The sequence below is a fragment of the Oncorhynchus kisutch genome, linkage group LG15 (assembly GCF_002021735.2).
Source record: "Oncorhynchus kisutch isolate 150728-3 linkage group LG15, Okis_V2, whole genome shotgun sequence".
In the NCBI taxonomy this organism is placed as follows: domain Eukaryota; kingdom Metazoa; phylum Chordata; class Actinopteri; order Salmoniformes; family Salmonidae; genus Oncorhynchus; species Oncorhynchus kisutch.
The window spans coordinates 75,676,091-75,698,705 of record NC_034188.2 but is presented as its reverse complement, the minus strand read 5'-3'; the positions used below and the strand labels follow the sequence as shown (position 1 = coordinate 75,698,705).

Below are 22,615 nucleotides of genomic sequence, written 5' to 3'. Positions count from 1 at the left end.
TGGGCCTAAGAAAACTCTAATCAAGCAATGTATGTTGACTGGATATAGGCTATGTGAAATATGTGGTCTAAAAGGATCTACATCTTGTGCTGCCCTAAGGGGAGTGACATGTAGAAGTCATCTGGGACCTACTAAGATCTCCTTTTCCTCATGTCCTCTTTTTCCATGTATAAAAACTAGGTCACACAGCACAATTAACTGTCTGAAAATAACATACTTTCCCACTATGCCCAAACAGGTCAGTGCATGAGATTTGTTCACACTTTACCTTACTAAAAGACACCTCATATCATACCACAGCTGTCCACTGCTGTCTGGTTTCACATTTTCACCCACTGACACTTAAGGATATGATCCGTTACCTCCAGACAATGAAACAAGGCTGGTGGCACATACACAGAACCAAAGAGAACCGGGACAGCGAAATGTCCCAATGATGCCCACAGTATAGTAACAACTATCATTTATTTAGAAAGAACAAAAGGACAGAAGCCCCCAGGTGTTTAACTACTTTATTCACAGATAAGACTTCACCCGCAGACAAAATATACAGACCAGTCTAAGGTATAGATGAACAGATATAAGCTCCCTTACAGCAGTCAATACTTTAGTCCAGTCTCTGACTCTGGACCAAGGCTTTAAACATGCTCTTATAAAAGATTCTAACAGCGCAGTTTTTCCTTACAGAGAAAACACACATGCAGGAGGGAAAAATCAAGACAGAATTCTACGAGAATGACTCACAGAAGCATCGATAAAGAGTGCAAATTAAGTGGGAGAGGCTCAACCTCCCCAGAAAGAAAGACCAAATAATGAAGAGGTGATAAGAGGGGCATTAAAATGGAGGAAGCAACTTTCTTTAATGCTTTCATATGGAAAAAGGGGGAGCAACTTTCTTTTATGCTTTCACAGGGGCAAGGGCAGCTTGGCTAGAAATAACCTGGTAGAATATTACATATAACTGCACACAGTAAGTGAAGAGCAAGTATTTCATGTCATGTACATGATTCTAGACTTTACTTACAATGCAGGTGCAAACATGCAAAGACTAATAATGGCTAATCTGTCTACCTCACTTTGTAGGGACACTGGTCCTTAAACTGACATTCACATAAAAAACAATAAACTTTAGTCTGGTAGAGTGACTGAGCTAAAGAAGAAGACAGACCAGGTGAAAGAGAGAAGCAAGAGGGGTGCAGTGACAGAAACACAGACAAAGATCAAGAGAAAGCGATGCTGCACAACATTAGGTAGGGTGTTTGCTGAGGAACAGGATTTCTTGCCTTAGCAAAGGGTCCTATTACAAAACTAACAGGGACGAGCAGTAATTTCAAGAGCAGGGAAATCAATTACACTCACATTGACAACACATGGAAATGGTTGTCTTCCCAGACAACCGAGGAGTCACACAGTTCTCTTAAATCGACCCCCCCCCCCATCATAATAGGCTTAGGGGTTCTGCTACATGAAACTATTTAATCCAAGGTAAATCACTGAGAAAAACATGTATTATTGCAGCCAGGAAACACAAGGAAAACATCACTACTGACAATAACAAAAATTAACATAGTTTATTTTAATTTTAAAGAGACAGTAAAAGGTATCAACAAAGGAACAAAACCATAGTTAAAGTGCAGCTGAAACGTAATTCAAAATATCTACACAGGGATGCGCTACAGTGGCTAGAGAGGTGGCTGTGCCTTAGGGTGTCGTGCCCGACGTTCATGACAGTTTACGCTCCATCACAGATGACCGTCTCAACCACAAACGTGTTCTCAAAGTGGCGGATGCGATGGCAGTTCGCCGCTTCCCGTTTGTTGATGCCTACAAGTCAGACAGTGAAAGACTTATATTAGACAAGAGAATACAGTGGCTTGCGAAAGTATTCACCTCCTTGGCATTTTTCCTATTTTGTTGACTTAACCTGGGATTAAAATGGATTTTTGGGGGGGTTTGTATCATTTGATTTACACAACATGCCTACCACTTTGAAGACGCAAAATTTTTTTTTATTGTGAAACAAGAAATAACACAAAAAAAACTGTAAATATGAGCGTGCATAACTATTCACTAAAGGTCAACCGATTAAACGGATTGGCCGATTAATTAGGGCCGATTTCAAGTTTTGATAACATATATATTTTTTTACACCTTTATTTAACTAGGCAAGTCAGTTAAGAACACATTTTTATTTTTAATGACGGCCTAGGAACGGTGGGTTAACTGCCTTGTTCCGGGGCAGAACGACAGATTTTTACCTTGTCAGCTCGGGGATTCAATCTTGCAACCTTACAGTTAACTAGTCCAACGCTCTAACCACCTGCCTCTCATTGCACTTCACGAGGAGACTGCCTGTTACGCGAATGCAGTAAGCCAAGGTAAGTTGCTTGCTAGCATTAAACTTATCTTATAAAAAACAATCAATCGGTTGATGATATTACAAGTTTATCTAGCGTGTCATGCGTTGCATATAATCGATGCGGTGCGTATTCGCGAAAAAGGACTGTCCTTGCTCCAATGTCTACCTAACCATAAACATCAATGCCTTTCTTAAAATCAATACACAGAAGTATATATTTTTAAACCTGCATATTTAGCTAAAAGAAATCCAGGTTAACAGGCAATATTAACCAGGTGAAATTGTGTCACTTCTTTTGAGTTCATTGCACGCAGAGTCAGTGTATATGCAACAGTTTGGGCAGCCTAATCTGCCAGAATTTTACATTATTATGACATAACACTGAAGGTTGTGCAATGTAACAGGAATATTTAGACTGATGGATGACATCCGTTAGATAAAATACGTAAAGGTTCCATATTTCACTGAAAGAATAAACGTCTTGTTTTCGAGATGATAGTTTCCGGATTCGACCATATTAATGACCTAAGGCTCGTATTTCTGTGTGTTATTATGTTATAATTAAGTCTGATTTGATAGAGCAGACTGACTGAGCGATGGTAGGCACCAGCAGGCTCGTAAGCATTCATTCAAACAGCACTTTCGTGTGTTTTGCCAGCAGCTCTGCTGTTTATGACTTCAAGCCTATCAACTCCCAAGATTAGGCTGGTGTAACTGATGTGAAATGGCTAGCTAGTTAGCGGGGTGAGCGCTAATAGCGTTGCAAACGTCACTCGCTCTGAGACTTGGAGTAGTTATTCTCCTTGCTCTGCATGGGTAACGCTGCTTCGAGGGTGGCTGTTGTCGATGTGTTCCTGGTTCGAGCCCAAGTAGGGGCGAGGAGAGAGACGGAAGCTATACTCTTACACTGGCAATACTAAAGTGCCTATAAGAACATCTAATAGTCAAAAAGGTACTGCATATGAAATACAAAATGGTAGAGAGAGAAATAGTACTATAATTCCTATAACTACAACCTAAAACTTCTTACCTGGGAATATTGAAGACTCATGTTAAAAGGAACCACCAGCTTTCATATGTTCTCGTGTTCTGAGCAAGGAACTTAAACGTTAGCTTTCTTATATGGCACATATTGCACTTTTACTTTCTTCTCCAACACTTTGTTTTTGCATTATTTAAACCAAATTGAACATGTTTCATTATTTATTTATGGCTAAATAGATTTTATTGATGTATTATATTAAGTTAAAATAAGTTCATTCAGTATTGTAGTAATTGTCATTATTACTATTTTTATTTTTTATTATTATTTATTTTTTATGTAAAAATATTTTTAAAATCGGCATCGGCCTTTTTTGGTCCACCAATAATCGGTATTGAAAAATCATAAAATCGGTCGACCTCTACTATTCCCCAACCAAGTCAATACTTTGTAGAGCTACCTTTAGCAGAAATTACAGCTGCAAGTCTCTTGTGGTGTCTCTATAAGCTTGGCACATCTAGCCACTGGAATTTGTGCCCATTCTTCAAGGCAAAACTGCTCCATCTCCTTCAAGTTGGTGTACAGCAATCTCAATTGGATTGAAGTCTGGGCTTTGACTAGTCCATTCCAATACATTTAAATGTTTCTTCCCCTTAAACCACTTGAGTGTTGCTTTAGCAGTATGCTTCGGGTCATTGTCCTGCTGGAAGGTGAACCGCCGACCCAGCCTCAAATCTCTGGAAGAGTGAAAACAGGTTTCCCTCAAGAATTTCCCTGTATTTAGCGCCATTCATCATTCCTTCAATTCTGAACAGTTTCCCAGTCCCTGCCGATGAAAAACATCCCCCACAGCATGATGCTGCCACCAATATGCTTCACTGTGGGGATGGTGTTCTCAGGGTGATGAGGTGTTGGATTTGCACCAGACATAGTGTTTTCCTTGATGGTCAAAAAGCTCAATTTTAGTCTCATCTGACCAGAGATCCTTCTTCCATATGTTTGGGGAGTCTCCCACATGCATCTTGGCAAACACCAAACATGGTTGCTTCTTTTTTTCAAAGAGCAATTACTTTTTTTTATGGCCACTCTTCCCTTCCTTAAAGCCCAGCTCTGTGGAGTGTATGGCTTAAAGTGGTCCTATGGACAGATAGCTCCAAAGCTCCACGGTGGAGATTGGAGTATCTTTTGTCTCTTTGTTGCCTCTCTGATTAATTCCCTCCTTGCCTGGTCTGTGAGATTTGGTGGGTGGCCGTCTTGGCAGGTTTGTTGTGTTGCCATATTCTTCATTTTTTTTATATAAAGGATTTAAAAAGGTGCTATGTGAGATGTTCAAAGTGTCTGATATTGTTTTATAACTCAACCCTGATCTGTACTTCTCCACAACTTTGTCCCTGACCTGTTTGGAGAGCTCCTTGGTCTTCATGGTGGCGCTTGCTTGGTGGTGCCCCTTGCTTAGCGGTGTTGCAGACTCTGGGGCCGTTTGGAACAGGTGTATATATACTGAGATCATGTGACACTTAGATGGCACACAGGGGGACTTTAACTAATTATGTGACTTTTGGGGCTTATTTAGGGGCTTATTTAGGATCTTATATGTTTTTAAACAAGTTTTTTTTTTTTTTTTTTTCACTTCACCAATTTGGCCTATTTTGTGTATGTCCATTACATGAAATCCAAATAAAAATCCATTTAAATTACAGTTTATAATGCAACAAAATAGGAAAAATGCCAAGGGGGATGAATACTTTTGCAAGGCACTGTAGGTGGACCATTCAGACCCTGAGTGACTCCCACAACCCTATACAAGGCTCTGAACCTCCCCATCACCTCTCCTCAACCTACGTCTGCGGGCGTGGCGCTTCAGGCGGTATGTGTCCTTGCCGTTACACAGGCGGTAGATGAAGGGCCCCAGCTGGCGCATGTTATGAACCTTCCCCGTCACAACCATCTCCTCCTGGATAATGTAGGTCTGGGGAAGGTACGTTCCCTTCTAAAAGACAGAGAGGGGGAGGTAGACAGGGTTAGAATTCAGAAAGAGAAAAAGAGAAGGGACAGGAGAGAGAAAGAACCCAGACTTCAAATAAATTGGAAATAAAGATATCGTCATCCTACAACAAACATGGTATAGAGGAAATGGACCCACTGGTTGCCCCCTAGGTTACAGAGAGTTGGTAGTCCCATCCACCAAACTACCAAGTGTGAAGCAGGGAAGAGACTCAGTAAAATTAGTAAAAACAGGAACATTTTACATCTGGCTAGAAATTAATCTCAACAGAGAAACATTTCCTTGTGTGTGCTACCTATATCCCCCCAATAGATACCCCATACTTTAATGAAGACATGTTTGCCCATCCTAGAGGGGGAGATAAACCATTTCCAGACCCAGGGACATGTACTAGTCTGTGGTAACCTAAATGACAGAACTGGACAAGAATCTGACACCCTCAACACACAGGGGGACAAACACCTACCTGGAGGTGACAACATTCCCTCCCAAATATGCCCCCCTACACACAACTATGACAAAACAGGTCACAACTCCTGTCAGCTCTGTCACACGCTGGGTCTGTACATAGTCAATGGTAGGCTTCAGGGAGACTCCTATGGTAGGTACACCGATAGCTCATCCCTTGGCAGTAGTACTGTAAATTACTTTATCACTGACCTCAACCCAATCTCTCAGAGCGTTCACAGTCAGCCCACTGACACCTCTATCAGATCACAGCAAGATCACTGTCTACTGAACAAAGCAATACTCAATCATGAGGCATCAAAGCCAAAGGAACTGCACAATATTAAGAAATGCTATAGATGGAAGGAAAGTGGTATAGAAACCTACTAAAAAACAACTAATTCAATCACTTTCAGACAACTTCCTGGACAAAAATTTCACTGTAATACTGGTGTAAACTTACCAGTAGAAAACCTAAACAGTATATTTGACCTCTCAGCTTTCCTATCAAATCTAACAATTTCAAGAGGACAGCCTAAGAACATTAACAACAATGACAAATATTTGATGAACAATGTAAAAACCTAAGAATGAAATTCAGAAACCTATCCAACCAAAAACAGAGACCCAGAAAACCTGATCCTACGCCTTCACTATGGTGAATCACTAAAACAATATAGAACTACACAACGTGAAAAGAAGGAACAGCACATCAGAAATCAGCTAAATGTAACTGAAGAATCTATAGACCGTTCCAACTTCCCCAGTAGTGGTTACACTTAACAAACAACATGAAAAGTTATCTATCCAAAACAGAGATGGATAAACCACTACTCCAATCTTTTTTCAAATCAAATTTTTGTGTCACATGCGTTGAATACAACAGACCTTCCCAGAGCCGTGTGCTTTTCTAGTTAAAGCTAGCTAATATTGTACCTGGTTGGTTAGCTCCCAGCACGGTGGCATTGTTGGCACTTTGTTCATTGTTGTTTAACTAGCTAACATTAGCTGTCTGGGTCGTTAGCTAACGTTATGTGTGTGTGATCTCAAACAAATGTGCGCAACCGCAACATTCAAACGAGGCTACAAAGAAAACTAATGGGACGGTAGTGACTGTGTTGACGTCAAAATCAGGGGTGTGAACTAGGTTTCTTTTCAAGCGTTGATCGACATGGTAACGGCTCTATAGTATTGGAGAAAAGTTGAAAAAAAAACTGACCCTCCGTTACATCTTGACGTGTCATGTCGTAACATACAGCACGCATAAAGCAACTATTTCTGTCTTATAATCTCTCCACCAGGTGTAGCACTTCTATCATCCTTTAAAAAACAAGAAATGGACAGTGACGGGGTAAGGGGGGGTACCTAGTCATTTTTTTCATCATCATTGCATGCGATCATCATTCTCAAAGCCACTGTTAACTTCTAAGATCACTTCAGCACCGCCCAAAAACCCAATTCAAATTCGACACAAACCTTCAAATAGGTATGGAATGTCATTATATAAACTCTTTATAGTGTTTTATTTACATTTTAGAGGCGATAAGGTGATAAGTTGGACAGATCGAGTGAAAAAAAGCTATTTTCCCACACAACATATCTCCATCACGCATTAGTTTAGCTTCCCCACCAGCCATTTTTAAAAAGACCCGACGGGGCTCATTGTCTGCTTGAATTATGCAGAAACGGGCAGCGTTTAAGTCATGTAATTGATTCTGTTGGAAAGGGGAGAAATTGTGCTTTACAATGGTATTGACATTACAGTTGATCTGGAAGTATTACGCTTTTGGGGTGCTAAAATAAAGGGCAATTGTACGGACCAAGGCGATGTACGAGTTTACGTTATATGTCTTAAGCTAATGTTAGATGGTTGGCTAACTAGCAGACATTATTATTAATTTCCCAAAGCTGTTTGCTTTCCAAGTTAGAGCCTAATGTTAGCTAGCTAGCATTGCACCTGGTTGGTTAGCTCCCATCAATGTGGCATTGTTGGCACTTTGTTCATTGTTGTTTAACTAGCTATCATTAGCTAGCTGGCTGGCTCGTTAGCTAACGTTATGTGACACGTGTACAACACCCGTTGAATATGGCCGGTGTCAGTAAATGTCTGCAAAAAAGCATAATTAAAAACGTTGCCAGCAGAGCTGGATAGGCTGTTTTCATGTTATCCAGAGGTAAACAAATCATCGGCCAGAGCATCAAGTGTGCGCTCTGAGATGGGTGGGGCTAAAGCTAAAGAGGGTGTAAACGATGCTGAATGGGTTTAGACAAAGAAGAGCTCTTCACTAGATACCAAAACATTCAAAGGCCATTTTCTCAAAAGTGAGTTGACAAGTTGATCAACTTTCAAAGCAGAATTACTTTCCCTTTGTTCCTCAAATGCAGTCTATGATATACCATTTTGTAGATCTGAGTCTCTACTTTTATGCAATGTAGGAAACACCATTTCACATTTTGCTACATAAGACCGAATCCAGGTGGTGAGTCACATATACAGTGCCTTCGGAAAGTATTCAGAACCCTTGATGTTGTTTTCCCCATTTTGTTACAGCCGTGTTCAAAAATTGCTTTGAAAAAAGTGCCATCATTCTACACGCAATACACCATAATGACAAAGCAAACAGGTGTTTAGAAATGTTTGCTAACCCAGGAGGGCCTACAGCAGCAACTAGATCTTCTGCACAGATTCAGTCAGACCTGGTTCCTGACAGTAAATCTCAGTAAGACAAAAAAATGGTGTTCCAAAAAAGGTCCAGTTCATAGGACCACAAATTCAAATTCCATCTAGATACTGTTACCATAGAGCACACAAAAAAAACTATACACACCTCTACCTAACCCACCACAGGTAACTTCCACAAAGCTGTGAACGATCTGAGAGACAAAGCAAGAAGGGCCCTCAAAAGGAGCATAAAATTCAACATACCAAGTAGGATCTGACTAAAAATACTTGATTCAGTTACAGAACCCATTGCCCCCTATGGTTGTGAGGTCTGGGGCCTGCTCACCAACAAAGAATTCACTAAATGAGACAAACACCAAATTGACACTCCACATGCAGAATTCTGCAAAAATATCCTCTGTTTACAATGTAAAACACCAAATAATGCATGCAGAGCAGAATTAGGCCGATACCCGCTAATGATCAAAATCCAGAAAAGAGACATCATTCTTCAACCACCTAAAAGGAAGCGATTCCCAAACCTTCCATAACAAAGCCATCACCTACAGAGAGATGGACCTGGAGAAGAGTCCCCTAAGCAAGCTGGTCCTGGGGCTCTGTTCACAAACACAAACAAAACCCACAGAGCCCCAGGACAGCAACACAATTAGACCCAACCAAATCATGAGAAAACAAAAATATAATTACTTGACACATTGGAAAGATTTAGCAAAAAAACTGAGCAAACTAGAAATGTTCTTTGGCCCTAAACAGAGAGTACACAGTGGCAGAATACCTGACCACTGTGACTGACCCAAAATAAGGAAAGCTTTGACTATGTACAGGCTCAGTGAGCATAGCCTTGCTATTGAGAAAGGCAGCCAAAGGCAGACCTGGCTCTCAAGAGAAGACAGGCTATGTGCTCACTGCCCACAAAATGAGGTGGAAACTGAGCTGCACTTCCTAACCTCCTGCCCAATGTATGACCATAGACACATATTTCCCTCAGATTACACAGATCCACAAAAAATTTGAAAACAAATCAAATTTTGATTGATTCCACAGTGTGCCATTACAACAGCAAGATGTGTGACCTGTTGCCACAAGAAAAGCGCCAGTGAAGAACAATTGTAAATACAACCCATATTTATGTTTATTTATTTTCCCTTTTCTACTTTAACTATTTGCACATCATTACAACACTGTATATAGACTATGACAATTGAAATGTATCTATGCCTTCGGATCTTTTGTGAGTAATGTTTACTGTTACTTTTTTATTGTTCATTTCACTTGTCCAAGGTGGCATAGCAGTTCAGACGTCTTTTGTCCTCGTCTTGTCGTGTCCTGTGTATGTATGTATGTATGTATGTATGTATGTATGTATGTATGTATGTATGTATGTATGTATGTATGTATGTATGTATGTATGTATGTATGTATGTATGTATGTATGTATGTATGTATGTATGTATGTATGTATGTATGTATGTATGTATGTATGTATGTATGTATGTATGTATGTATGTATGTATGTATGTATGTATGTATGTATGTATGTATGTATGTATGTATGTATGTATGTATGTATGTATGTATGTATGTATGTATGTATGTATGTATGTATGTATGTATGTATGTATGTATGTATGTATGTATGTATGTATGTATGTATGTATGTATGTATGTATGTATGTATGTATGTATGTATGTATGTATGTAGTATGTATGTATGTATGTATGTATGTATGTATGTATGTATGTATGTATGTATGTATGTATGTATGTATGTATGTATGTATGTATGTATGTATGTATGTATGTATGTATGTATGTATGTATGTATGTATGTATGTATGTATGTATGTATGTATGTATGTATGTATGTATGTATGTATGTATGTATGTATGTATGTATGTATGTATGTATGTATATATATATATATATATATATATATATATATATATATATATATACAACTTTTTCACATACATTTTATTTTTATTTTCCATCAACTCATCTTCAAAACACTCTCCTGCAACCCGCCTCACCAATGTATATTTATAAAAAAGTATTATTTACCTCAGATCTGTAATCCTCCAAGAAGCTAGCCAGAAACTCCAGGAGGCTGGCCTGAAACTAGCCAGAAGCTAATCCAGAAGCTAGTTCAGAAGCTAGTTGGCTCCTTTACTGGCAAGTCGTTGGTGTTCAGCTAACCACGGTTTGTGGTCATCGGCTATCCTTTGGCACGAAAGTCTATCGCCAGTTCTGTACGGCGCAGCGCGGCTCGGAGCGGAGCATACCGGACCAATTTTTCTCTCCATGTCCCTGGATTTCGACTGCTCTCTGGACATTCATGCCCGGATCTCACAGCTAGCTAGCTGCTATCCGTGTGACTATCGGCCTTCGTCGATTCCGGAGCAAACATCAATTGTTCCGGAGCTAGCAAGCTCCGTCAATCACTCCTGAGCTCCATCAATCGCACCTGGGCTGCAGTCGCCTATCCGGACCCGGTTTGCTGCCTTCGCGGAGCCCCACCGGGCCTTCACAACTGGACTGCCGACGTTATCTACCCGAAGGAGTTATTCGGCTGGCTCCTCCGTCGCGACGTTACCTGAACGCCCATCTGCGGCCTGCTAACCGTTAGCTGTCTTACCGGCTGCTATCTGAACAGACAATCGGACATTTTTTATTTTTTATTATTTTTTTTATTTTTTATTATTATTATTATGTTTTCTTCTTGGGCCTCTATAACTATATCTATTGTTTTTATTTTTGTTGTTGTGTGATTTGGATTGATCCCCTCTACCACACGGAACCCCACTAATCTACTGACGGAGCGCAGGAGGTGGCTAACAACAGACCTCCATCCTATGCTAGCTTGCTACCGAGGCCCTGGCTAGCTGTCTAAATCACCAACCAACCTCTCCACTCACCGGACCCTTTTGATCACTCGACTAAGCATGCCTCTCCTTAATGTCAATATGTCTTGTCCATTTCTGTTCTGGTTAGTGTTTATTGGCTTATTTCACTGTAGAGCCTCTAGTCCTGCTCACTATACCTTATCCAACCTATTAGTTCCACCACCCACACATGCAATGACATCTCCTGGTTTCAACGATGTTTCTAGAGACAATATCTCTCTCTTCATCACTCAATACCTAGGTTTACCTCCACTGTATTCACATCCTACCATACATTTGTCTGTACATTATACCTTGATGCTATTTTATCGCCCCCAGAAACCTCCTTTTACTCTATGTTCCAGACGTTCTAGACGACCAATTCTCATAGCTTTTAGCCGTACCCTTATTCTACTCCTCCTATGTTCCTCTGGCGATGTAGAGGTGAATCCAGGCCCTGCAGTGCCTAGCTCCACTCCTATTCCCCAGGCGCTCTCTTTTGACGACTTCTGTAACCGTAATAGCCTTGGTTTCATGCATGTTAACATTAGAAGCCTCCTCCCTAAGTTTGTTCTATTCACTGCTTTAGCACACTCTGCCAACCCGGATGTTCTAGCTGTGTCTGAATCCTGGCTTAGGAAGACCACCAAAAACTCAGACATTTTAATTCCAAACTACAACATTTTCAGACAAGATAGAACTGCCAAAGGGGGCGGTGTTGCAATCTACTGCAAAGATAGCCTGCAGAGTTCTGTCCTACTATCCAGGTCTGTACCCAAACAATTCGAACTTCTACTTTTAAAAATCCACCTCTCTAAAAACAAGTCTCTCACCGTTGCCGCCTGCTATAGACCACCCTCTGCCCCCAGCTGTGCTCTGGACACCATATGTGAACTGATTGCCCCCCATCTATCTTCAGAGTTCGTGCTGCTAGGCGACCTAAACTGGAACATGCTTAACACCCCAGCCATCCTACAATCTAAACTTGATGCCCTCAATCTCACACAAATAATCAATGAACCTACCAGGTACCTCCCCAAAACCTTAAACACGGGCACCCTCATAGATATCATCCTAACCAACTTCCCCTCTAAATACACCTCTGCTGTCTTCAACCAAGATCTCAGCGATCACTGCCTCATTGCCTGCATCCGTAATGGGTCAGCGGTCAAACGACCTCCACTCATCACTGTAAAACGCTCCCTGAAACACTTCTGCGAGCAGGCCTTTCTAATCGACCTGGCCGGGGTATCCTGGAAGGATATTGATCTCATCCCGTCAGTAGAGGATGCCTGGATATTTTTTAAAAATGCCTTCCTAACCATCTTAAATAAACATGCCCCATTTAAGAAATTTAGAACCAGGAACAGATATAGCCCTTGGTTCTCCCCAGACCTGACTGCCCTTAACCAACACAAAAACATCCTATGGCGTTCTGCATTAGCATCGAACAGCCCCCGTGATATGCAGCTGTTCAGGGAAGCTAGAAATCATTATACACAGGCAGTTAGAAAAGCCAAGGCTAGCTTTTTCAAGCAGAAATTTGCTTCCTGCAACACTAACTCAAAAAAGTTCTGGGACACTGTAAAGTCCATGGAGAATAAGAACACCTCCTCCCAGCTGCCCACTGCCTTGAAGATACGAAACACTGTCACCACTGATAAATCCACCATAATTGAGAATTTCAATAAGCATTTTTCTACGGCTGGCCATGCTTTCCACCTGGCTACTCCTACCCCGGACAACAGCACTGCACCCCCAACAGCAACTCTCCCAAGCCTTCCCCATTTCTCCTTCTCCCAAATCCATTCAGCTGATGTTCTGAAAGAGCTGCAAAATCTGGACCCCTACAAATCAGCCGGGCTAGACAATCTGGACCCTTTCTTTCTAGAATGATCTGCCGAAATTGTTGCCACCCCTATTACTAGCCTGTTCAACCTCTCTTTCGTGTCATCTGAGATTCCCAAAGATTGGAAAGCAGCTGCGGTCATCCCCCTCTTCAAAGGGGGGGACACTCTTGACCCAAACTGCTACAGACCTATATCTATCCTACCGTGCCTTTCTAAGGTCTTCGAAAGCCAAGTCAACAAACAGATTACCGACCATTTCGAATCTCACCATACCTTCTCTGCTATGCAATCCGGTTTCAGAGCTGGTCATGGGTGCACCTCAGCCACGCTCAAGGTCCTAAATGATATCTTAACCGCCATCGATAAGAAACATTACTGTGCAGCCGTATTCATTGATCTGGCCAAGGCTTTCGACTCTGTCAATCACCATATCCTCATCGGCAGACTCGACAGCCTTGGTTTCTCAAATGATTGCCTCGCCTGGTTCACCAACTACTTCTCTGATAGAGTTCAGTGTGTCAAATCGGAGGGTCTGCTGTCCGGACCTCTGGCAGTCTCTATGGGGGTGCCACAGGGTTCAATTCTTGGACCGACTCTCTTCTCTGTATACATCAATGAGGTCGCTCTTGCTGCTGGTGAGTCCCTGATCCACCTCTACGCAGACGACACCATTCTGTATACTTCCGGCCCTTCTTTGGACACTGTGTTAACAACCCTCCAGGCAAGCTTCAATGCCATACAACTCTCCTTCCGTGGCCTCCAATTGCTCTTAAATACAAGTAAAACTAAATGCATGCTCTTCAACCGGTCGCTACCTGCACCTACCCGCCTGTCCAACATCACTACTCTGGACGGCTCTGACTTAGAATACGTGGACAACTACAAATACTTAGGTGTCTGGTTAGACTGTAAACTCTCCTTCCAGACCCATATCAAACATCTCCAATCCAAAGTCAAATCTAGAATTGGCTTCCTATTTCGCAACAAAGCATCCTTCACTCATGCTGCCAAACATACCCTTGTAAAACTGACCATCCTACCAATCCTCGACTTTGGCGATGTCATTTACAAAATAGCCTCCAATACCCTACTCAACAAATTGGATGCAGTCTATCACAGTGCAATCCGTTTTATCACCAAAGCCCCATATACTACCCACCATTGCGACCTGTACGCTCTCGTTGGCTGGCCCTCGCTTCATACTCGTCGCCAAACCCACTGGCTCCATGTCATCTACAAGACCCTGCTAGGTAAAGTCCCCCCTTATCTCAGCTCGCTGGTCACCATAGCATCTCCCACCTGTAGCACACGCTCCAGCAGGTATATCTCTCTAGTCACCCCCAAAACCAATTCTTTCTTTGGCCGCCTCTCCTTCCAGTTCTCTGCTGCCAATGACTGGAACGAACTACAAAAATCTCTGAAACTGGAAACACTTATCTCCCTCACTAGCTTTAAGCACCAACTGTCAGAGCAGCTCACAGATTACTGCACCTGTACATAGCCCACCTATAATTTAGCCCAAACAACTACCTCTTTCCCAACTGTATTTAATTTTTATTTATTTATTTATTTTGCTCCTTTGCACCCCATTATTTTTTATTTCTACTTTGCACATTCTTCCATTGCAAAACTACCATTCCAGTATTTTACTTGCTATATTGTATTTACTTTGCCATCATGGCCTTTTTTGCCTTTACCTCCCTTCTCACCTCATTTGCTCACATTGTATATAGACTTGTTTATACTGCATTATTGACTGTATGTTTGTTTTTACTCCATGTGTAACTCTGTGTCGTTTTATCTGTCGAACTGCTTTGCTTTATCTTGGCTAGGTCGCAATTGTAAATGAGAACTTGTTCTCAACTTGCCTACCTGGTTAAATAAAGGTAAAATAAAAAATAAAAATAAAAATTGTTTATCATCTATTTCACTTACTGTGGCAATGTGAACATATGTTTTCCATGCCAATAAAGCCCTATGCATTTAATTGAGAGGGACAGAGGGGGAGAGAGAAAGAAGGAAGAGAGAACATAATAGGTTGTGGAATATGAGAGATGGTATCACAGACAGACAGAGAGGACTTATGTTACCTTAACATTGACCAGCAGTTCCCAGAGGTTCCGTGGGGGCATGACGATGGTGGTATTGAGCTCGATGACATAGCATTTGTCCAAAGCGATGTCATGGTAGGCTGTCAGTCCCTGGTGACATCGAGAAAACTAATTAAAAATGTCCAAAACCTGGCTGATTGACTCTCCATCCTACAAGAGGTGTGTGTATGTGTATGCGTGTGCATGTGCTCGGTCCTGCTCACCCTGTGAAAGTCGTGGATGATGTCAGCAGGGTCACTTCCTCCAAAATGGGGCACAGGCACGCTGATCTGCTCATAGTTGTCTTCCAGGTAGATGCCCACGTTCTCCTCCAGCTCCTGTCTGCCTCTCAGAGGGGCATACACTGAGTCCTCATAACGAACCCTGCAGTGGAACAGACTCTCCTCTGGGATCTAGGTCAAGGCCCAAGGGAACCGTTAGCAAGGCTATCACTAACTTTCATCTTCATTATCAGTCTCTACCATTATTAAATGTTTCATGATCCCCGACTGGGATAGAAAGACCAACGTGCTGATAACCAAATGGAAAACTCTGATCTCCAATGTAGATCATAACAACAACACCATCAGAGGCAGTTACACCAGGAAGCACATTTACAAATCCCACATCAAAAGATAGGACAATAGAGGATAGGCCTAAGTGGTATCATCAGAGTGTTGTATCATACTGTCACTGTACTGAGACACTGTATGTAGATGCTAGGTACCTGGGGTATGAAGTAGTAGCGATAGACATAGATGGAGGCCAACACCAGGCCAGACATGAAGACCACCAGGCCAGAGGTCAGGCAACATAGGCCGTTCAGAGGAGACCTCTGGGAGCGCAGAGGCAGAACCAGCTCCTCATCATCCTCCTGACAGGGAGACACACAGGGTCACATACATGAATACACACACATCACACCAGGCTAGTGTCCTGTCCAGGGTGTGTACTTCTACATCAAGCTGCCTCACGCTATGAACAAACTCAGACAAAGCTTTCTTGCCCAAGGCTTACTTACTTAATTATCACCCCCCCCCCCGGTAAAAAGGATACTCACAGCTAGTGTTTCACAGATATTCTATGGTCACATCAAGACAGGGCAGACTAAGTCAGGTTGGGTTAGGAGTATTATGTTTCTGCTCTTAGATAGAAAAGTGAATCCTGAAACCTGCAGCTATAGTTACGGTAGGTGGAATAAATCTGCATGTTTTAGCAGGGAAACAGCAACGTGGGTGGCAGAGAGAGGGATGACAGAGTGGTTAGTAATGTGGCACCACCCCCAGTCTTTCACCCCATCTGCCGCTGCCACACGCTCCACCGGTGTGTTGGCAGCGTGTCATGGGTTGGCTTTCTACCGTATATGTGCAACTACGTGGGTGGATAGGTACATTTATCCTGGAGGATGAGCTCTGTGCGTAGGAGACAAAAAAGCAAGTTATTCTTAGCTGGTAGTTGGAGTGAAATTCTCCTGACATTGCTATTGCCTGCATATGAAAACAGCTCACAGACTATCAAACCAAAAACCTTGGTGTTATGACAACCTGTGTTGAAGGATAAACTAGGAGATAAAATGCACAAGGACGAAGGGATAGACTACACATCATTTTCACTGTCTGTGTGTGGGTGTCTGTGCGTATGCATGCATGTATGCATGTATGTATGCATGTGTCTGTGCTCCCTACAGAGGCAGATAGCTACCAGTGTTCTCCTTTCCTACTGATTGAGATAGGAGGGCCTTACATGGACTGAGAACATGACAATGGTCTGTCTACATTTCCAACAAACGCTATAGAAGATAATGGCCAGTAGGCAACTGTCAACTTCCCCCTGAGATAAAAACAGGCAGACATACACCCTAATTGGTTTAGATGCATCCTTCTAATCTTTGATAAAATACACGTCTAAGGCTTTAGTTGTAGCTCATTACTGTCTGCAAGTGGCTGACTAAAAGCAAAGCATATTTGATTGGATTTGAAACGGCAACATGCTGGGGAGCGAAGCTTTCCTAGAACCACTGCATCACAAGTTGAGACCTGTAGCCTACTGATGGCACAGTGATGCTGCTTATGAAATATGAACTTGCATGGCAAGCAGTAGTAAACTCCATCTGCCATTTTGTCTGCTGCCTGTGTTTGGTAAACATGCTTTTCTTGTAATCCATTCACATTTGCCAAGAGATAATTCTTCATAATCCACAGCAAACATTATAGGTTTTATGCTTAAAGCAAAAGTAATAACTTGATCCTCCTTGGTTTAGGTTCTTACAGCTATTAATCTATCGTTCAATTCTCATAGCCTAACGTTTGCCTAAATAACTGATGTTGATAAAGCTCATTTGTCTAAGAACATCCACTTAACTATGTTCAATAGTAATGTTAGCAGTGCCCCTTTGTTCATTCAATCGGCTTTGGCAAAGTGCCGACATTTCCACAAATAGCTTGTTAGCCGCACAGCATCGTTTTATTTTCTGCCAAATGGCAATGGCTGCTCTGACCTCAAATAATGTTCAAATGTACCTGCTGCGTTCTTCAGTGTGCCGGTAAATTTCAAGTAAAATGCCATGCAGACGCTTGACAAACACACCGCGCGCGACTAAATAATTATTGGAGGTAGCACCAGTTAGCTCTGTTTTATCGAAGGGCAATGCACACAAAGCGATATCATGTTGCAACCACAACGAAAATGCATCAGTAACTTACCATCGGATGGGTTATGAGAATTTCGGTCTTTTCGCCATCATTCTCCTCCTTCTCGACTTTCTGACCCGCGACGGACAGGAAAGTGATCTTGACCATTGCTGTTCCTGTCAAAGACTAATCGAGTGGGTTTCGTTTCCTCTAGCTACGGTAGCTAGATCCCCTACTCGTATGTGAGCCTTAACTGTTGTTACTGACACAATGTATCTGGTTGTCTTGTTCTTCTTCGAGGGGGTTTCACGGCGGTTGGAGTTAAATGTGCATTACCGCCACTAGCTGGATGGTTTATTGAATAAGAAACAAAACAATTAACATTTCGGGAATGGGGTGAAACGAAATCATACAAAATAAAACACGTCACACTTTTTCAATCACAGTCCACTCCAAAATACATCCCTACACAGACTCAGGGGCCTGTGCTGTAGATACATTCACCGAAAGGGTTTCTTGCACCGCCTTGGCTGTGAAATCACAAAAAGACCCAAAAAAGCTCTTACATGGTATCTTTTCGAATCCTAACTTAATTTAACTAGGAAAGTCAGTTAAGAACAAATTCTTACTTGCAATGACGGCTAACCCGGACGATGCTGGGCCAATTGTGCACTGCCCTATGGGACTCAAGTTGTGATACAGCCTGGAATCAAACCAGGGTCTGTAGTGATGCCTCTAGCACCAAAATGCAGTGCCTTAGACCACTGTGTCACTCTGGAGTTCAAACAGGAGAGACTCTTCATCAAAGAACAGTAGCATGGATGAAGTCAACTTATTTTCTTGGTCCACCGTACAGGTCAGTCGATGTCGACGTGCACCAACCACTCCATCAATGTCTTCAGTTATATCCTCTGCCTTTATTTCTCGCGCCACCCCAGAAATAACCCCTTTTTGGCAAATCTGACCATAATTCTATCCTCCTGATTCCTGCTTACAAACAAAAACTAAAGCAGGAAGTACCAGTAAGGGCATTCTGAGTGGCGCAGTGGTCTAAGGCACTGCATTGCAGTGCTAGATGTGCCGCTAGAGATTCTGGGTTCAAATCCAGCCTCTGTCGCGACTGGGCGAACCATGGGGCGGCGCACAATTGGTCCAGGTTAGAAGAAGGTCTGGTTGGCAGGGATGTCCTTGTCCCATCATGCACAAGCAACTCCTGTGGTGGGCCGGGTGCAGTGCTCGCTGACACGGTCGCCAGGTGTTCAGTGTTCCCAATGACACATCAGTGCAGCTGGCTTCTGCGTTAAGCAGGCGTTGTGTCAAGAAGCAGTGCGGGTTGTGTTTAGGAGGACGCACGGCTCTCGACCTTCGCCTCTCCCGAGTCCGTACAGGAGTTGCAGTGATGAGACAAGACTACCAATTGGAAACCATGAAATTGGGTAAATAAATAAAGGAACGTTTAGGTGACTCTGTCAAATGTACGCTCCGTAGCCGTGAGCAAGACCATTAAACAGGTCAACATTCACAAGGCCACGAGGCCAGATGGATTACCAGGGCGTGTACTCAGAGCATGCACGAACCAACTGGCAGTTGTCCTCACTCACATTTTCAACCTCTCCCTGACCGAGTCTGTAATACCCACGTTTAAAGCAGACCACCATGGTCCCTGTGCCCAAGAATGTTAAGGTAACCTGCCTAAATGACTACCACCCAGTAGCGCTCACGTCTGTATTCATGAAGTGCTTTGAAAGGCTGGTCATGGCTCATATCAACACCATCATCCCTGAAACCCCAGAACCACTCCAAACCACCGCCCCAACAGATCCACAGACGATGCAATCTCTATTGCACTCCACACTGACCTTTCCCACCCGGACAAAATGAGCACCTACTTATGTGAGAATGCTGTTCATTGACTACAGCTCAGCGTTCAACACCATAATGCCCTCAAAGCTCATCACTAAGCTAAGGACCCTGGGACTAAACACCTCCCTCTGCAGCTGGATCCTGGACTTCCTGACAGGCCACCCCAAGGTGGTAAGGGTAGGGAACGACACATCCGCCATGCTGATCCTCAACACGGGGGTGCCCCTCGGTTGCGTGCTCAGTCCCCTTCTTTGCTCCCTGTTCACTCATGACTGCATGGCCAGGCACGACTCAAATAAAATAAAAATTGCAGTAGACCTGACAGTGAAATGCTTACTTACAGTACTCCAACACCATCATCAAGTTTGCCGATGACACAACAGTGGTAGGCCTGATCAGCAACAACAATGAGACAGCCTATAGGGAGGACATCAGAGACATGGCCGGGTGGTGCCAGGACAACAACCTCTCCCTCAACGTGATAAATACAAAGGAGAGGATTGTGGACTACAGGAAAAGGACTGAGCATGCCCCCATTTACATCGATGTGGCTGTAGTGGAACAGTTTGAGAGCTTCAAGTCCCTTGGTGTCCACATCAACAAAGCCTATTCCCCCTCTAGAGACTGAAAATATTTGGCATGGGGTCCTCAGATCCTCTAAAGGTTCCATAGCTGCACCATCGAGAGCATACTGGTTGCATCACTGCATGGTATGGCAACTACTCGGCCTCCGACCTCAAGGCATACAGAGGGTAGTGCGTACGGCCCAGTACATCACTGGGGCCAAGCTTCCTGCCATCCAGGACCTCTATACCAGGCGGTGTCAGAGAAAGGCCCTAAAAATTGTCAAAGACTCCAGCCACCCTAGTCATAGACTGTTCTCCCTGCTACCGCACGGCAAGAGGTACCGGAGTGCCAAGTCTAGGTCCAAAAGGCTTCTTAACAGCTTCTACCCCCAAGCCATAAGACTCCTGAACAGCTAATCAAAGGGCTACCCAGACCCCTCTTTTGTGCTGCTGCTACTCTCTGTTTATAATTTATGCATAGTCACTTTAACTCTACCTGCATGTACATATTACCTCCATTACCTCGACTAACCGGTACTCCCTGTATAAAGCCTCGCTTGTTATTTTACTGCTGCTGTTTAATTATGTTACTTTTATTTTCAATTTTCAATGTTTTATCTATTTTTTACTTAACACTTTTTTTTCTTTTTTTCTTAAAGCATAGTTGGTTAAGAGCTTGTAAGTAAGCATTTCACTCTAAGGTCTACACCTGTTGTATTTGGCACATGTAAGTGTTGGGCCAGTAACCGAAAGGTTGCTGGATCGAATTCCCGAGCTGACAAGGTAAAAATCTGTCGCTCTGCCCCTGAGCAAGGCAGTTAACCCACTGTTCCCCGGGCACCAAAGGCGTGGATGTCGATTAAGGCAGCCCCCTGCACGTCTCTGATTCAGAGGGATTGGGTTAAATGCGGAAGACACATTTAGGATTCTGTTGTAGAACTGACTAGGTATTCCCCCTTTCCCCCTATATCCACAGCCTATTAAGGCTGAACGCATCATGTATGGTAAAAACAGCATCCAAAGAAGAGTCAACAGTATCCCTTCTCTTATACACATTAGCATGAGCATTTCAAGTCTCACACCTGTGTTGCTTTATATACTTCATGCAAAGTTACCCCACTATGTACCCTAGCAAATGTCTTCCCCAACAAGTCAGCTTTTTCTTTATCAGTTACGGCCATTTCTTGACCCACAATCAAAAATTGGAATTCAAGTGGACTTGCTTCTTCCAGTCATCTTTATCAACATAGACCATACATCCCCCAGCTCTGTACCCCTGCCCATTGTAGAGCAGAACTGTCTCCATGCATTTCTCTTGACAGACTTAATGACCCTACGTACTAAAGCTCTCTTCTCTGGGAAATCAACTAGATTCTCAGGAGTCATATTCCTACGCAAACACTCTGTAAGCCCTATTTCTTTCTCGAATAGCCGCAGTGCACTCTTCAGTCCACCAAGGAACCGACTTCCTTTTTTCACCCACTTCACTCATTGGTACATATAAATTCGCAGCACTCAAAATCAGAGGTCACAAGATTTCTGAACAGGTCTCGTATCAGTGTCTGGACCAACATAAGCAACATTTCATACAGTAGGTCCACTTATTCCAGGAGTAACCCTGTTATCTCCATCATTCTGCCTAATAGTTCCACCAATCTGCCTTGCAGCCTCTGCATAAGAGACATGATGAGTAATTGTATATCTTTGGGCCTCTCCAGCCTCTTTCTGCACCTGGCATCCACCAAATGGTGCATTGTGTCCTCACACAATTACTACATTTAACCTTGACATTGTTCCCACATTCACCATAATCATGTTCCCCTCCACGCTTGGTACATATTTTCTTTCCTTTGCACAGATTCTCATTCTTTGGCATTTAAATCACCTTAATGGGGGTGGGACAAACTAACAGTGAAAGCCAGGAAGCTCATCTCTTCTTTCTTAGGTACAACTTTCTCAAACAATAATACTGACAGGCTTTCACTTCTCTGCCCCTCTTTCTTACTGAACAGCCTTTTGGCTTTAACCTCTATAACCCCCTGTACATTTGATATTATATATGGACATAGATAGTGGAAGCCCAGAAATGACCCCCCTCAGCCTAGCCGAAGCTCCAGGGACATGACTTGTGATTTTCTTCCCATTGACTTTTCATTTTCAGAATCTTCCCTTGCTGGACATGGTCAGCACAGAATATAAACAGTCTACCATTACCAATGAACCGGGCTAATCTTACTTCCCCGATCTCTTAACGGCA

General features: G+C 42.9%; 1 protein-coding gene across 1 annotated transcript; it reads right to left on the bottom strand.

The window, feature by feature from the left end:
• Positions 1–498: 498 nt before the first annotated feature.
• On the bottom strand, positions 499–18,425 carry LOC109905859 (integral membrane protein 2C-like). Its single transcript, XM_020503504.2, has 6 exons — positions 18,002–18,425; positions 16,027–16,173; positions 15,524–15,712; positions 15,300–15,410; positions 5,184–5,331; positions 499–1,824 (listed from the first exon to the last, which is right to left on the bottom strand). Exons 1-6 carry the CDS (start codon positions 18,095–18,097, stop codon positions 1,733–1,735), a joined length of 783 nt encoding a protein of 260 aa, XP_020359093.1. The 5' UTR covers positions 18,098–18,425; the 3' UTR covers positions 499–1,732.
• Positions 18,426–22,615: the final 4,190 nt, after the last annotated feature.

Coding starts and splice junctions, on each gene's coding strand:
- LOC109905859 (XM_020503504.2), bottom strand. CDS start 18,097: ATGGTCAAGATCACTTTCCTGTCCGTCGCGGGTCAGAAAGTCGAGAAG. Junction 16,174..18,001: donor TTCTCATAACCCATCCGATG/GTAAGTTACTGA, acceptor TCTCCCTGTCAG/GAGGATGATGAGGAGCTGGT. Junction 1,825..5,183: donor GAAGCGCCACGCCCGCAGAC/GTAGGTTGAGGA, acceptor TCTGACTTGTAG/GCATCAACAAACGGGAAGCG.